The sequence below is a fragment of the Harpia harpyja genome, chromosome 6 (genome assembly GCF_026419915.1).
Source record: "Harpia harpyja isolate bHarHar1 chromosome 6, bHarHar1 primary haplotype, whole genome shotgun sequence".
Classification (NCBI taxonomy): Eukaryota; Metazoa; Chordata; class Aves; order Accipitriformes; family Accipitridae; genus Harpia; species Harpia harpyja.
Genome location: NC_068945.1, coordinates 3776211 through 3792426, shown reverse-complemented (window position 1 = coordinate 3792426; position 16216 = coordinate 3776211). Strand labels below are relative to the sequence as shown.

Genomic DNA, 16216 nt, shown 5'->3' with positions numbered 1-16216 from the left:
AGGAGCGTGCAATAGCACCTTTCTCCTGATTAGGTTTGTTTCCTATTTCTGAAGTCTCTTCTGTCATTTAAATGAATGAAAATCACAAAAAGGTCAGACTAGGGCTTGCAACTGAGATTTTTTTTTTTCCTTTCTGGAACTACCTGAGGACTATGTGGGAGTCAGATGAAGTGCCAGTGCTCTCTGGTTACATCTTTGATAGCTGGGCTCAAGTTTCCAGAGCAAAGTAGCTCAAGGCAGTTGTGTGGAGACAAAGCTCATATGTGAGCAAGATCTTCCTAGTGACAATGGCCCTGCCTTGGCTGGTAGTTGACTAACTCCCACGCATAGCCAGAGGAAGAGGCAAGTGCAGCTAGTCAGATAGTTTGGACTTATGAGCTTGATTCCTGCCGTGACATGTCAGGTTTATCCCTCCTTTTTAACAGCAGAGGATTAGCAACTCAGACACCTTTTGGGCAAACTTGAGGACATTTAGCTATTTTCATTCCCAAATGAAGTGTCTTGAATTTATGAAGGATTCAACAGATATTTCCAAGTCTGGCAGTTACATCTGTCGGAAATACAGCATTTCAGCCTCTCAGTATCTTTCCACACAGTGTGCATTTCTGAATGAAGGTGGGGCTTTTTCTTCTAAAAGATTTATTAATTGTTTCAGTTTATCTAGGGCATGGCAATGTAAAGAGGATATTAGCAGTGAGCTAATAGAAGTCTCTTCTAATCTTTTTGACATTCCTGCCTATTGTGGAAATATGTCAATCATTTACTTCTTGTTATCTGAGTCTTCAAGATTCCCCTGATGGTATCACTCAAAGCAAAACCTTGATTGTAAATAATTAGAATAAATTTCTTACCAAACTGGCCAGGCCAGATAGTGAATCACACATATGACTATGGTTTCAAAATGTATTTAGCAATACTGCTTAGGTAACATTGAAAGAGATCTGCAGAAATGATAATTAGTACTTTAAACACCCACACCAGAAAGTAGGTAAACACATACTATTCCTCTTTCATGTAGGGAAAATTAAAAATCCAGAGGAGTAAAAACTTATCCAAGGCAGCAGAGAGCCGAAGTTAGGATAATATCTCTGTGGATTGGTTTTGGTTCGGGCTTGTGCTTGACCGAAGTAGATCAACTCAGCCCTGCACTGACTGTTTCCATAATGTTACAATATAAGAATTGAAGCTGAAGAAAATCATGCTTTCTCGGGCCTCTTTGGCAGTGAAGCTGGACCAATTTGCCGTGAAGTTTTCAGTGACTTCAGTGCTTTCATTTTTATGTTAATTGAAAATAGTACTAGACTAACCTGTGGCAAAATTAAGACTTTTCTGACCTTCGATTTGGCAAAGGGATTGGATTTAATTTGCTAGCTTTTGTATCTAAGGAGACTTAGATACAGATCAGATTTTAAGCTTTCATGAGACAACCCATGCTAGCTGAAGTGTCGTTCTTTTCAGTTGCTGTGCCAATAAGAGTCAGGACTTAGAAACTGTTTTGTATAATGCTCGTAAACTCACTTCTTCAAATATGCTCTTAAGTCGCACTCAGTTAATTTACTCCAGTCAGCTTGCAGCGTACATCACCCTACTGAACCAACCTTTAGTACAGTGTATTGGTAAGTGCCATTATTTCTGTTCCAGCTGGAAATAATTCTAATTATTGTCTGTAATATCTTAAAACATATCAAAACCTCACAAAAAGGAAGATAATAAAAATACTTTTTAGGAAGGTCAAGTGCCCTTCTTCCTGTTTCCCTTTCAGAAAAGGCGAAAGGAAATTATATAATCTGACCATATTAGTCATTTAAAACTGTTATTTCTTTTTTATTGCAACACTTGCTAAACATAGGAAAAGAAAAGAGGTGGGTTTTGGAGAAGAAAGGAGGAAAGGAAGCAAGTTTCATCCCTTACCGCTCACCTCAGTAGAAGGTGACTAAACACTGGCCTTGGACGTGATTGTGGGTATTAAGTGATAAACGTAGTACTACTTTCCACTCAACTTCCAGTCACGCGCGGCCAATCCTGGACATGGTTAGGCAGAACCTTTCCTTTACATAGTTTCCTTTACAAGTGTGATAAAGATACTATCCCTGTATATATTACTTTCAGACATGATCCGTGTCAAAACAAAAATAAATTCTGGCAGCATACTTTGGCCGCTCAGTTTTGCCTGAATTGGACTATTAAGTTTGAAATTGAAATGGCCCCCTCCTGCCTTGGTCACAGAAGGGGTGAAACATATTAAAGAATTATCCGATTAAACACAGAACCCTATCAGGATAATGGTCAAAGAAGGGCTTGACTGTATGTAATAAGTGTAATTTGTAGAGCTTTAAAACAACAACTAGGCTGAATAATCCCATGACAGGGAGGAGGACTAAGGGTACATGGAAACAGTGCCCAGGTGTGCAATGGTTCATATCCATGATTTGCCTAAGTCCCACTGGCCAAAATCAGCAAAAGCTGGCAACTCATTTCAGCTAAAAGAATGCAAGTTGAGCACCTGTGTATATCTGTGAGGAGCTGCATCTTAACGTCGGAGTTCCCCATCTGCAGAACAGGGGGAAAAGCCTCTCCCCTCCTTTGCCATTGCCCAGTGGTGCAGTGTCCATCACTGTGGAGGCGTGAACTTAACCTGGAGGCGGGGAGAGCTGTGTGCCGTTTTGCAATACAAACAAGAATAGCAGGGCCAACTTAAACTCTAATCTTCCCTTTTTAATTGGCAGCTTAAAGTATTAAGGATACCAAGAGACAAAAAACAATAGGCTCTGGAGGTTGTGCAACTGAAATCCAGTTTCAGGGCTTTTCAGATACCGAGGCCTCACACTAGCTCTGACTATGAAGGTGCCTAGCAGTTAGTGCAGAGAAGGACAATAGATGAAGAGAAGCTGTTCCTCAGGCTTGAAAGTCGCACAGAAGTAGGCTGATTATATCAAAATCACAATCATCTGCTGAATCTACTGCTGAAGTCCAGATAGGGACGTGGGAAACAAAAGCAAGAACAGAAACACACAAATATCCAAGCCAACCCCCAGAGAAAGGCCAGCCACAAATGACAATGGCAAGAGGAAAACTTTGCTATTTTTAGTTAAAATGCATGGAATCCATTACTCCCCAAAAGATGTCCTGATCCATCTAAACTAATGTCTTTATTCATGCTTAAATCCCCAAGAATAATCCATCAGCAATACCAGCTCCAGCTTACCCATTAAATCCTATTTGGAATTTAGTGATCAGCATGCCAGGATAACCATGGACTTCAGTCTCACTGCAGGGCAAAGGAATAATGCATTAATAAGCTTCTCTTCCAGTTGTCCAAACTCTACTGCAAATAGATTAAAGCATTCCATCAGTTTTGCTTCTTTCTATTCAATAATTAGTATCTGGTTAGAGCTAACTGGTTGAAAAATAAATATTGGGTCTGCTAACCAAACCAACTGTGAACGAAACATGTCAGATCGTGTCATTCCATTTCAAGGGCAGGGAAAATACCTTCTTTGTGCACACAGCTTTTGTATTTTGCCATCATGAATTCAGAGAAGAGACATCAGCTCAAACTTTAGTACCATGTGTGTTTTTAGGTTTTAATCAGCAAGTACATTTATTCAAGGTAAAGGTGGGTAATGGATGAAATCTCAGTTGAATTGTCTCAGCTGAATAAAATTCATTTAGCTATTCTGGTTATTGGACACCTCTCTGATATTGATAGTATATTTATACTTTTCAGTATTCTCCTAGGGCAATAGAAGCACACAGAATAATAGAAAAAAGAGTAGGTTTGGGGGGAGTTAGAGAAGAAAATGCAGCTAAAGTCTGTGACAGCCCCTTGCCTACATTCTTTGTACTTGTGTTGGCCTTTAGGCCATTTTTGTGGAGGTTGGCGAGGAAAAGCGTTCTGACACTTCAAGTCTCACATACCAGTGCAGGAACTTGGAAGATCCTCCCAGGAGGGAGAAATCTTTGTAAGCTAAGACTTAGCTTTAGAGGAAAACTTCACTATTTAGGTAAAACCCATGGAATCCATTACTCCCAGAAGGATGTCCTGATCCATCTGTACTGATGCCTTTCTTCATGTTTAACTCTCCAAGAATAATCCATCAGCAACACCAGCTCCAGCTTACCCATTAAATCCTGTTTGGAGTTTAGTGATCACGCCAGAAGAACCATGAATGGTGCTCGAAGGAGAAGCCAGTTGTAAGGAAATGTGTTCCTGTTCTCTGTAGCAGTGAGCTGATGAAGGTCAATTCTTTAAAAGGAGCAACATGACTGTTGATCTGGTTAGTGATTGTTACAGACCCAGTTTTTATTTTTCACCCAGTTAGTTCTAACCAGATGTTAGAATTACTGAACAGGAAGAAGCAAAATTCCTGAAATATTTCAACCTAGAAGAAGAATTTAATTGAGAAGAATTCTAAATATAAATGTGGTGTAATGAGACTAGAACTTAAACAGTTCCATTTTGTGTATCCCACTAATAATGTTATTTTCTTTACAGGAATGTAGTCTGTTCTACTCCAAAAGGTTCTGCCTCCCCTGTGTGAATGAAAACCTAAAGGCCTTTCCTTTGGAAATACAAGAAGATATGGATAAAAGGAAGCCCCAACAAAAATCCTTCCCCTGTAAAAAAAAGGATTCAAGAACATAAATACTTGAAGGACCAAGAGAGACAGTTCTTTGGCTGGGGTTTCTCCTCTCTCCTTTTGGAGACTATCATGTTGCTCCTTTTAAAGACGTGACCTTCATCAGCTCACTACTACAGAACACAGTAGCACATTTCCTTACAATTGGCTTGGCTTCAAACATCATCATGCAGTGATTGCAGGGCCAGCAGTATGGCCTTAAGGTGTTGAAGAGCCAGAAAGGCAGGCAGACAAATCTCTTGTCACCATGTAAAACACATGTAGTAAAAAACTAAACAGCGTATAGCATAGGAACCATGTCCAAATTTTCACATTTGTTATTTTAATGTTTTGTGTTGTTCTTGACACTCCTACAGTGTTATGAAAATCCAAGACAGATTTATCTGGCTTAATTTAGTATACATCCAAGAAAGCCAGTATACACCAATTGTTAACCTGACAGTGCTGTCCTGATAAAGATTACAGTAGGCAAGGAATTCAAAGCTTTATTTTTAAGTCTAAAATAAGAATGTTATGAGAAAATGTCACAGATAGCCATAGAAATATCTAGATTCTTCAAGGTGATAATCTCAATACTATCACAGCATTAAGACTTCTGAAGGTAGGTGTTCTTATAGTAAAATACCAATATAATAAAAAACAAAACAAAATGCTTACCAGTCACTCGCACTTGCAGTCACTTTCCACTCAATCTTCCAGCCCATGTCAATACAGCAACAGGAGAGGACCCTTAATATATATAGTTTATGCTTTAAGAGTAAAGATTATTTCCGTTTCACTTTCACATCAGTTAATCTGGAAATAGAAAAGTTCAGTTAATAAGCTCAATTCTTTGCAGAACTGGGCAGTTAAACTGTAGCTAGAATAGGGATTTCAGAAACATAGTTTCAGTCAAAAAAGGGTAAAAAATTGTTAGAGAAAGAGCAGTTTGTTTAGCTCAAAAATTAGCTTCACAATTATCTGTGTTGACTTTGTCTTAATTACAAGGAAGATTTAGGTGGCATTTGTGTAAAACCACTTAGTCACACACCTTAAGGATATGTCTAGAATGATCCCTAATCACCAAATCATGTTATTTACTCAAGCTTTTGTTGGTCGTTGGTTCAGAACCTGTTAATGCCTTGATTAACATCTCCTCTTTTCTCAACTCTTCCATCCATATAATTTGTCATATGTCAACATCTAAACTTGATCATTTTAATAGAATGAACCATGTGTCTGTTAAAAGAAATCAACATTATTTCAATGAGTTATATTTATTTCTTTAAGACATTTGAGTGTCCTAAAATTGATCTTTTTTTTTTTTTTTTCCTGAACATAGTATACTGGTGTCCTCTGTTGAGGACTGGAATTTCTTGCAGTTACTAGAGGAGCAATAATGGACCCATTAGTATCCTTTTCAAGCTCTAGGTGCTTTACAACATAAAATACATATACATCTTTAATTGTGGGGAAAAAAGATATGTGTTAGAAGTCAACATTTCAGATTCCTTTTTGCAGTAAGGAGACTATGCTTTGAAAGAATGTGATATTAAACTTATTTAAAATGGGTGGTATTAAATTTCAGTTTCATGTTAGACACACCAACTTTAAAAGCTCTAGTGTATCTATCTATCTGCTCTGTACAAACAACAGAGGCATATCCTGTGCTAAAACCACAACTGTAAAGAAAATGAGAGATGCTAGAAAGAGAATCACAGCACTTTTCCATCTTAAAATTGTAGTCTTATAATCAAGCTGAGAAAAAGCAACATAGTTATGTGAGATCACATATTATGTTTATACCAGTAAATGTCTTTCTAAAAACATTTTATTTCCTGTATTTCACAATGTTTGCAACAGATTTTAAAAGCCTGGCTAGCGCAGTGCCCATCTAAATGAGAATGTGCTTTTCAGTTTTATGATAGGCAAGTCTGTCTTGGGACTGGGAGATGCACCCACTAACATGCTGGGAAGGATGTAGTGTCTCTGAGCTGTTTTCCCTCCTGTTCGACCTCCTCTGTGCCCTTTAAGAAAAATGCAGTTAACTAACTCATTTATTCATAATCATTATCTTTGCCAACATGCCATGATAGAAGAATCATTTAAAGCCCTCAGAAATGACCCTACTTTTAAGTACTTCTTAAGCTGAGCCAGAGGGGGAGTAGACTCAGTATTAAAAGGGAGCAGGATTTGTAACTACAGAATTTTTAATCTGGCCCAGTACAGCTCATTTATTTATCTTGAGTACAACAGAAAAAGCCAAGTTAAGAATACTCTGCTTCACAGTTACCTGGTTGTGCACACCTTGCAGGTGAAGAAAAGCATACTTCCAGCAAGTACCACAAAGTGGTTTAGTAGCCCAGGGCCATTGGATGTGTTCCGTCATCTCTGGTCCACGCTTTAGAGAAAGGAGGCTGACCTCTGTGCGATTTGGTATTTCCTGGAATGACGAAGGATTATTACCTGTGCCCAGCTGTTAAAACTTACGTATTCCATATTCTCATATTCCCACTGAACATAAGCATTATGGTCTCTGTACCACAATGTTTTGGTATATATATGTTTCACAGACCAAATGCCATCATGCCCAAACCTACCAGCCATCAGGCCTACCCTTCAAGATATGCACAGGCTTTACAGCTTGGCTTCATCAGGTGCTCCGATTGCTTTCTGCTGCTCAAAAACAGGCCTTTGGTGCTCCCGAGCACAGCTGATGCAAAAATGCGATTCTTTATCCTCTGCTGTAATTTTCACTTCAGCACTCTTTTACCAGCTTAATAAATCCCCGGATTCTTGAAACAAAACAATTATCGGTGACATACCCTCCCAACCAATTTAATTGCAGCCACGCTCATTGAATGAGTTAGTATGCTACACTTCACGTAGAAGTGCATTCAATGTTTGTTGAATTCAACACATGTCTCAAGCTGGTCGTACAGTCAGTGAGAATGGAAGGACACAGCAGGATGGTGGGTCAGCAGACAAACTGATGAAATATATATATAAAAATAGATATTATATATGCAATGTATATATGTACGTTACACATTCCTAATTTAGACGGTGCGTCTAACAGTAAATCTATAAGCATCATCACTTTAAAGATGCTTCATATATCATTCCACCTTCAAAATGTCCTTGCAAGACACACATCCTATTATGCAGTAAATGTAATACAATTTGTTAACAGATTATTTGATGCTAACCCCCAGAAAATCTGGGCACCAATCCCACCAAAGGTTGCTTGTCCACTCTTGTTCACTACTAAAAATCAGCATGAGTACTCCCTGGTATAAAGTTAAGCAGCTAAGTGTTTTCTGGAGCAGGGCTTTGTATACCAAATTAAGGCAAATCAGGTTAAGGCAAAATCATTCAAGTTCTTAATTACAGTAGAGCAGCACAAAACACACATTCATGGCACCGGTACTATCGCGGAAGGAGCAATGGGTGTCCCCATTCCCAGGTGCGCCACCACCCTGCACCCCCCAGGTCCTGGTTCTGCAAACATTTATACAAGCTATCAGTTGAGATCATTAAGTGGTTGTACAAGAGCGCAGAACAGAACTACTTTCATGTACATAAAAGTTACTCGTGCGTGCGTGGTCATTGAATGAGGGACTCGGTTAAGACTTGGCAGCTGCTTTGGATAACGTACAAGAGGCAGCCAGCAGAGGGTAACAAGTATGTTTGTCTCAAAACCGTGACATTACAGTGAATTACCTTCCTGGAAATAAAAGATCAGCAGAAGTCATTAAATTCACTTTTAAAAATACTTTATTTTTTTAAAACCATTAAGGCAAACCCATATTTCAAATTAACTGTGTTTACATTCAGTCTTAAAGGATTACTTTTTTTTTTTTAAAGCACATAGGTTCCTACCAGTCTCTATACAAACACTATGAATTCAACCTCTGATTTTTAAAGGAGACGGAAAAAAAATCAGAATGTAAAAAAGAAGAAAAATGTTTAGTTCAAGTTTTTTCATCCTAGATCAGTAGGCTGGTAATGTGAGAACGCATCGTTATGTTTGGCTATATGTAATTTTTACATTCACAAGTGCAAGAGACTTTGTCTTTCCTATAAATCCCTGTGAGACCAGGGCTTCCGTTCTTCCTTGAAAATGTCATTTGCATTGTTCTGACAGAAAGAAACTTGGGAACTTGGCTTGAATTAGTGGTATTTTGCTGGGAAACAAGCATTCCATGAGAATTAGGTTTGACTACTCTCTGCAAGAAATGTTTGCTCTTTGTAAGTTCTGTATTTACTGTAATAAAACATACCCAAAACCTCCTAAAAACATAGGTGACTGGAAATAATGATCTGGGTTTTTTTTTCCTCCTTAATATTGCTATCTTGATTTAATTAAACACTTGTTAGCTCTAGTGATTAGGGTTTGGCAATGTTAACAAAAATGTGCTTTTTTGTTTCATATCAGATAACAGTTTAAGATGTGACAAAGGGTTTTAACATCATGATGTAATTAAACTGTTGTGTTACATTCCTAAAGAAAATTCAGCGCAATTGTTTGTAAAAGCTGTGAAATAGCAGGAACAATATGAAATGCAGCTCATCCGAGAAGCTGATAAAACAGACTTTGTCAAACAGTTAAGATGGGTGTTCTTGTTAAAAATCCATAATATTAAAACGTTGATTAGATTTGTTATCACTAAAGAAATAACTAAAACTATAAATGTTCTTCTACTTCTGAAACCAGAGGAAAGTATTTGTGGCTACTGAGATGGAGCCATGCTTTCGCGTATCCCCCTATCCCACAGGATTCATTTCCCGTGGGAGAGGGATGAACGATTCGATTCGAAGCAGCTCCCTCCCACTACCTGCACAAAGGCCACCGGCAGAAGAGCCACAGCAGTCTGCTCAGGAACCATCTGCCGAACGGCGCTGCGGGCGAGTGCCCGAAGATGCCCGTCTGAATACGCAGGCGGCTCGGCGAACAGCGCTCTTCCTAACAGGAGGGCAAAGGCACCGTGTCTCCACGAAGGCTACCCGACCCTACCGTGTGGCAAAATAGACCTAGAGTATCTGAATGGGCGAGAGGTAACCAAGTGTGGATTTGAGTAGCATTCTATGTGCTTATTTGTATACGAGTCATCCACCAGAAGTTTTCCTAACCTTCCTACAGTTCCTGTTGCACATCACAAACAGATTTTGAATGATTTTATACTGTGCTCCTACACAGTAGGAGTAGAATGCAGTACTTGTCAATATTTCAGTTGGTTAGTATTTTCCCATACCACCAATTTTTTTTTTTTTTCTTTCAAGTGTAAAGAATGCCTTGAAACTTCCTGCATTGATCATAAGGCTGGTGTCTTTTCCACAATAGGGATTACTGTACCTGCATATCCAACCTGAGAAAATGCACCAAAATACTTAAAAACAACTTTAAGTACCTTATGCTTGATCTTGCAGTCCTTATTTAAGGCCCAACCTGTAATCAGATTAATCTCGTTTGTGCATGCAGCCTATTCCCTGGGCAGACACAACTCATCTGAAATTGAGGGCCTTGCAATAGGAATTCTGTTTTGAAACATCCTTGCAATGGAATCTGACAAGATCGACTAACACAATAAAGGAGTTCGAGAACAAAAAAACCCCAAACCAGCTTCAGAAGCCAAAAAAGATTTAAAAAAACCTGTCAGCACGTTAGAGGAAACAAAAGAAGAAACACCCTTGCCCTAGGATGGGTTTAGTTAACAATGAATTTGTATCACGTATTTACAGTGTAAAGCAACGTACCTGTTAGTACCTTTTACAGGGTTTTTTCATTGCCGCCTATGAAACTGAGAAAAGAAGTAGCTGTAGGTTATCACAAGAAAGTCCAGTAGAGCTTTTACAAATAGGACACAAACGTCTTAGCAGACAATAACACCTGTGTGGTGATACTGATCAAGTGAAAATTTCAAGTTGCAGCGATTTGGGGAAATAAAATTTTAGCTATTACAAATAAAATGCAGTAAGTATAAATCATTGCTGGAACATTTGTAATATACTGTGCTTGTACTAGATGCTGTGTTTTGACTACAGCAAAATAAAAGGTACACCTTTAAAAGGTAACTTTGTTCCTGTATCAGGATTAGTTAGCAGGAATGCTGTAAGCACAGATTTTCACACCTTAATCGCAGGACACAGAATCCCTATGAACAGATTCTGAATTCATCTCTACTTAAAATCATAAAGGGAACACTCCTATAGAAAAGCCAATAATGGCATTTCAACATTTTGTTTTGCACTGCCAAATTATGTATTTTAAAATACATCTAAAAACTGCAGATCGACCTCAGTGCAGGTAGCAGGGAATAATCCTGAATACACATTGTTATTTCTAGTAAGCCACAAGTCAGTTCCTCAGCAAATATGAGTAATGGAGTACTAACAGAATGTAGCTCTTTTTAGCTCTCTTTTCAGACTTTTAAGGAAAATGAACTACCATGCTGTAAAGCAAGGATGAACTTAGTTCTATAAACTATCTTTCAAATTGATGAACTTGAGTTAAAACGTTACAAATACTAACTCAATTTTGGGATTACGGCTCTTCCTCACCTAGACTTACTTTTATTAAAATTAAATAAAAGGAAGTCTATGTTCTGTGTGAAAATATATTTTAAAATTTTGTTACAGTTGTCAATACAAAACAGTGAGAAGTTGCAGAATTTGTGATACTTCTTCACAAATGATACAGTAATAAAGACCAGACTGGAATAAATAGCAGTTTGTCTTTGACTTCAGGCCCATCATCCTTACCCCATAAAAGTAAATCTTTCCTCACTGTACAAAAGGGTTCACAAGATAAAGTATGAAACAAATAATTAAATTAAATAATTTACATATTTTTCGTAAAGCACCTCTGTAATATAATTTAGTGAAAGTTTATACCTTGCAATCATAGTCTTGTATTTTACAAATTGAAACATGAAGAAATGGCATTACATTAAGTTAAAAAAATCCCACAATACATTACAACATCAATAATCTTAGATCAAACCCACATATAATTTAAATCTCTAGTAAAAGAAGGATAACAAAGCTGATTAAACCTAGATAAAAAAAATAATTATATGCAACTGATTATCAAGAAAGCACTTGAGATATAAGCAAGCAGCAGATACCACATTACCCCTTACATTTCAACACTTACTAAAGGATTGGGGTTTTCAGGGAAGGACCATTACTTGTAAGAACTTATGCTTAAGCAATATCACAACAGCTGCAAATGCATTTGTTAAATGTAGTTGCAGATTTTCAACTAAATAACAGGGATGCTTTTAAGGAGAGACAGAGCTGAAATTGTTCCTCTTCAGACACAGTATGGGCAGCTACGGTGTAATCTTCTCCAACTGCTTTGTCTGAGATGGTGCATGTTGTCCCAGCTTTCCATTAGAAATAAGGAGGAAATTCAAATTTAATAGTATGTGATCCAGCTCTCGTGATGAAAAAATCTCCCCAAGTTTTAGCAGTTTGAATAAACAAACAAATGTTTAGATGCTTATTATAAGCTCTTTGATTTGCAAACTTGTGCTAGCTCTCTCATGAGAACGGACTTAGTGCAACTGCTGGTATTTCCTAAATCTGTGCGGGCCAGAAATAATGCAAAAAATATGCTCTTTGGCAACACTTCAGCTTTCTAGCAGCTGGCTAGAACCAAAGCACAAAGGCACATGGAAATGGCAATTAAATAAAAAAGAAGATTTCTTTAAATGTGGAGAAAGATTCAATTTCTGTAAGTGGAAATATTCCTATCTATTGTCTGTCAATTTGTTTTTAAAAGTGGCATTCTGAAATTTAAAAAGGTACAAAGTAACTGATTTTTTTTTTTAAATGGCAGTTCTGTGCTGTTACACTGAAGACATTTTCTTTAAAGAAAATATTTAAGAAGGAGATAAAAATCAACATCAGATTTCCCTAACACTTGGCACAAAACCTTCCTTTTTTTTTCTTCCCCTTTGTCAAAGTACCTAGGGCATCCCGATAAATAAATAAAAAACCCCAAACAACCCTCAAAAAAAATGAGTAAGCTGTAGGTTTGTTGAAAACTTAAGTCATACCATTGTTTCCTAGGATTCTTCTCTATCCATCTGTTGTCTCTTGTCTTAACCTGTTTGTGGGTACCTCGTAGCTAACCAGAGTTGTTCAGTGCTATGACAATAAAATAAGTTATGTTGATAGAATCAGATCAAAATTATACCTAACAAGCCAGTAAATCTTTAATAAATTTTTAAACCTAAAATCTGATCACTTTATTTCCCTCCATAGAATGGGTATTGTAAAATATTAGGTGATCTGTACAAGGTGGAGATGCTGAAGGCTCCTCAGTAATAGATCTCAAACTAGTTCAGATTCCAAACTTCTAAAAAAATGAACACAAATTGAGTCATTTTGAAATCTTAGTTGGCAAAAGCCTGCTGCAGTCACCTACCGAAGTAGCGAATATACTTCATTAAAAGTGTGATGTAGAAATTAAGAACTTCTTTTGCCCATTAACACTCGGGAAGTGAATTGTCTGCCCTGTGTCGTTCTTTGAAGAGACTGTGGGTATGTGCACAGTGCAGCAGTGTGGGCAGTGGAATCTATCCAGAATTTTAGGCTATGTTAACATCTTGTTCATGTTTCTGTAATTCAGAGATGTATTCTTTCCATTTTTTTTTTTTCATTAAAGGTCTGCAATTTAATTTAAAACAGAAATCAAACTTCAGTGTCCAAGGAGCTAGTAAAAAAAATGCTTGCTGGTGTTCAAATAACAAAACAAAATGGATCTGGAACAGGAAAAATGCAAATTATGCACTTTCCTAATGCCGATAATAGGAACATGTTACAAGCAGCTGTTAATATAGCTAAACATTATGCCTTCTACTGAATGATGCTGGTTTCAATTCTTTATAGTTTTGCTGAGAATTTAAGTATTTATTATTAAATTTTCCGTGTTTTTTAAAAGTTTCAGTAAAGTCTTTTACCCACTTTTGAGAGCAAGAGCAGGAAAAATAGTTCTTGTCCGCACCAACTGTCTGATTTTCCTGAGAAACTTCAGTACACCCAAACCTTGAAATTTACCCTTTGCATAAATCTGAGCTTTGGGGGAAAAAAATTTCAGCTTATACTTTCTTTAGAAGATAAACTTAAAACAGTTGGCTATTAGAGTTTCAGTATGCCATCAGAGAATGGCCGATACTCTGACAATTTTTTTGAGTAAGCAGTATATTGCGTATCAATTATTTCAATGCTCAGTGTCTTATGCCTAAACCCCACAGTTCCTTAGTGAGACATGGCTGACCTCAAGAATAAAGCAGTATCATTGCTAAAATCCTCTTGTTATTTCTGAGGGCATACTACGTACTGCTGTAAGACACAAAAGACAACCTCATCGCATCTGCTGTTTCCTGCTAAGACCAACGATCTTCTCTTAATGAAGCGTTAGAAGTAGCTGTAACGTAAGGCTTATTCTTCCTGTTGCCGACTGGCGACAGGGATGGGGAGAGTTTTGTGCACATGCATTTATTGTTTCTATCCTGCCCCAGCTGGTCACCAAATTTGAGGCCCATGCTTCAATAGTTTACACTAAATATATCTGACACTAAAACCTCTGCTAATGACCATTGCCTGGATAAATACCGAATTGCTTTTAAACCTGTAATTTATCCAGTGTCTAGCCGTGCCAGCGGGCCTGTAAAGAAACAAGCGTTGTGACTAAAGTAAGAATCATAGTGCGATGCTCTCACTTTATCAGTCTTACTTAATTCTTGCAGTGAAGGTTTAAGATTCTGAAGTCTTCAAACATGCTACAATAAAACAAGTACAAAGTGTCCTCCTGTGCCACTGAAGCTTAACTATTGTGAAAATGCTAAGACTGGCTCCCGAGATCTTTGTGTTATGAAACAAATAGTGAAATAAAGAAATAATAATGTAAAGTTACCATATTAAAAAAACTAAAGGAACACAAAATAGCACAGTGTCTTGCATGCAACTGACACTTTTGTGTAGTACTCTCTGATAAAAGATCCTGTAAAATGGCAAAGTCAAGCAGTTTCCTTATGGCTTATTTTGCATCAGGAATAAGTACTGTTGTAAAATCAGAGTTTGCTCTCAGGAACGTGATAAACTTACTGTCAACTGTGCTCTCTTTCACAGTATTACACAACTGACATCTACAAACCCTGTTCTTGGTAATACTGTCACCTTATCCACTATGGCTGTATGGACAAGGACAAAATTTGGTGAAATAATCTAGCTAATACTTCTATTGACAAGGCTGAAGAAGGAATAGAAATAAATATATCCAAGTGGATAATTGGAAAAAATGAAACAGTGTATTAATCAGAAAAGTAACAGGTCCAAACAACTCCATACCACCAAGATACTTGTCAAGAAAGAAGGTGCCTTTCCTATACAATCATTTCTTCAGAGTAAGCTATCACTGCACTAGAATGCTGTGCAGTTGAAATTCTTTTTTCTGGGCTAGGGTCAGATTTTTCAGTCTCTCCAAAACTCTCGCTAATTCAAAACAGTATTTTTAAGTCTAAGCTGCATCTTGAGCTATTACAAATTCTCCAAAATACACATGGTATGATATATTTTTCCTCAGGGACATTTTCGTATTTCCTTAAAACACTTTTGAAAAAAGGGTTCCATTGCTTTATCACATTTACTCTTCAACAAACACCTGAATAGCGCATCTCTGCTGTATTTTAGATAACTCTTCGGATTTTACTTTGTTTCATAAAAGAACCATCTTTTAAATGTGCTAATCCCAAGGTATACCAATGTAATACTGTATGAAGCTGTACTGCATTTCATGGAATTAAAGCAGCAGTGGATCAGAGGTCTTTCAAATCTTTTAGAAGTGTATGTACAGTAATATCCAACCATTTGATACACCTAGACTGAAAAGGTGTTAGCTGGTTCTCAGCAACTACCATTAGCCAAAAGTGCATAATCTTTATGATTGTGCATAGACCTGGAAAGAATTTGCTGAATTTGTTATATTAATTCTATAATGACTAAGCCAAGAGGAAATACAATTTTGTTCATTTCTGTTACTTAACATTCTGATTTATTACACAAATATGTATTCCTTACCAATCTTCAAATTTCCAAATAAAAGAACCATTATAAGACACTTCATGAGCACTATGATCAGTATTTTTCTGTAGAACTCTTTCAAAAGAAGACAAAAGATCCCAAACCAAAAGAAGTGTAACACTCCAGTTACCCAGCTTTTAGATTTTTCATGCTCTGGGCTGAGTGAACAGCAGATAACTGTGCAAGTAGTTTTGCTCCCATCTGTTATTAGTATTGCTCTTGTCTTTAAATATTGTGGAAAAAAAACCCTAAAAGTCCTTAATACATATCCCTGTAGATTTCCTGTAGTAAAGGGTGTAAATGTGCATCAGATTCAGTCTTCTTAATTATCTGAACAAGCTGAGCATGCTCTGTGACAAGTTGTCGGAGGTCAGCCATTTTTTGGAGAAGTTTGGGGAAGAGGAAGATGTCATCAGGATGGTTGGTTTGCAAGTGAAGTTTCAGTACATGCACAATGCTCTCCTGCATTTTTTCAATGTGTCCTACATTTACAAGACCAGGACGAT

The 16216-nt window shown here is 37.4% G+C and overlaps 2 protein-coding genes across 7 annotated transcripts in view; one reads left to right on the top strand and one right to left on the bottom strand.

Annotated features, from left to right (window-relative positions):
- CDPF1 (cysteine rich DPF motif domain containing 1) overlaps window positions 1-9231 on the top strand; it is a 23977-nt gene extending 14746 nt beyond the window's left edge. For both annotated transcript variants that reach the window (XM_052788770.1, XM_052788769.1), the window contains exon 4: window positions 4496-9231. In XM_052788770.1, coding sequence (XP_052644730.1) covers window positions 4496-4645 — 150 coding nt within the window. In that variant the 3' untranslated portion in view covers window positions 4646-9231. The remainder of the gene's footprint in view (window positions 1-4495) is intronic.
- The window catches only part of PPARA (peroxisome proliferator activated receptor alpha), a 43964-nt gene continuing 36126 nt past the window's right edge, over window positions 8379-16216 (bottom strand). For all 5 annotated transcript variants that reach the window (XM_052788764.1, XM_052788766.1, XM_052788763.1 and 2 more), the window contains one exon: window positions 8379-16216. In XM_052788764.1, the coding sequence (XP_052644724.1) occupies window positions 15969-16216 (248 nt within the window). In that variant the 3' untranslated portion in view covers window positions 8379-15968.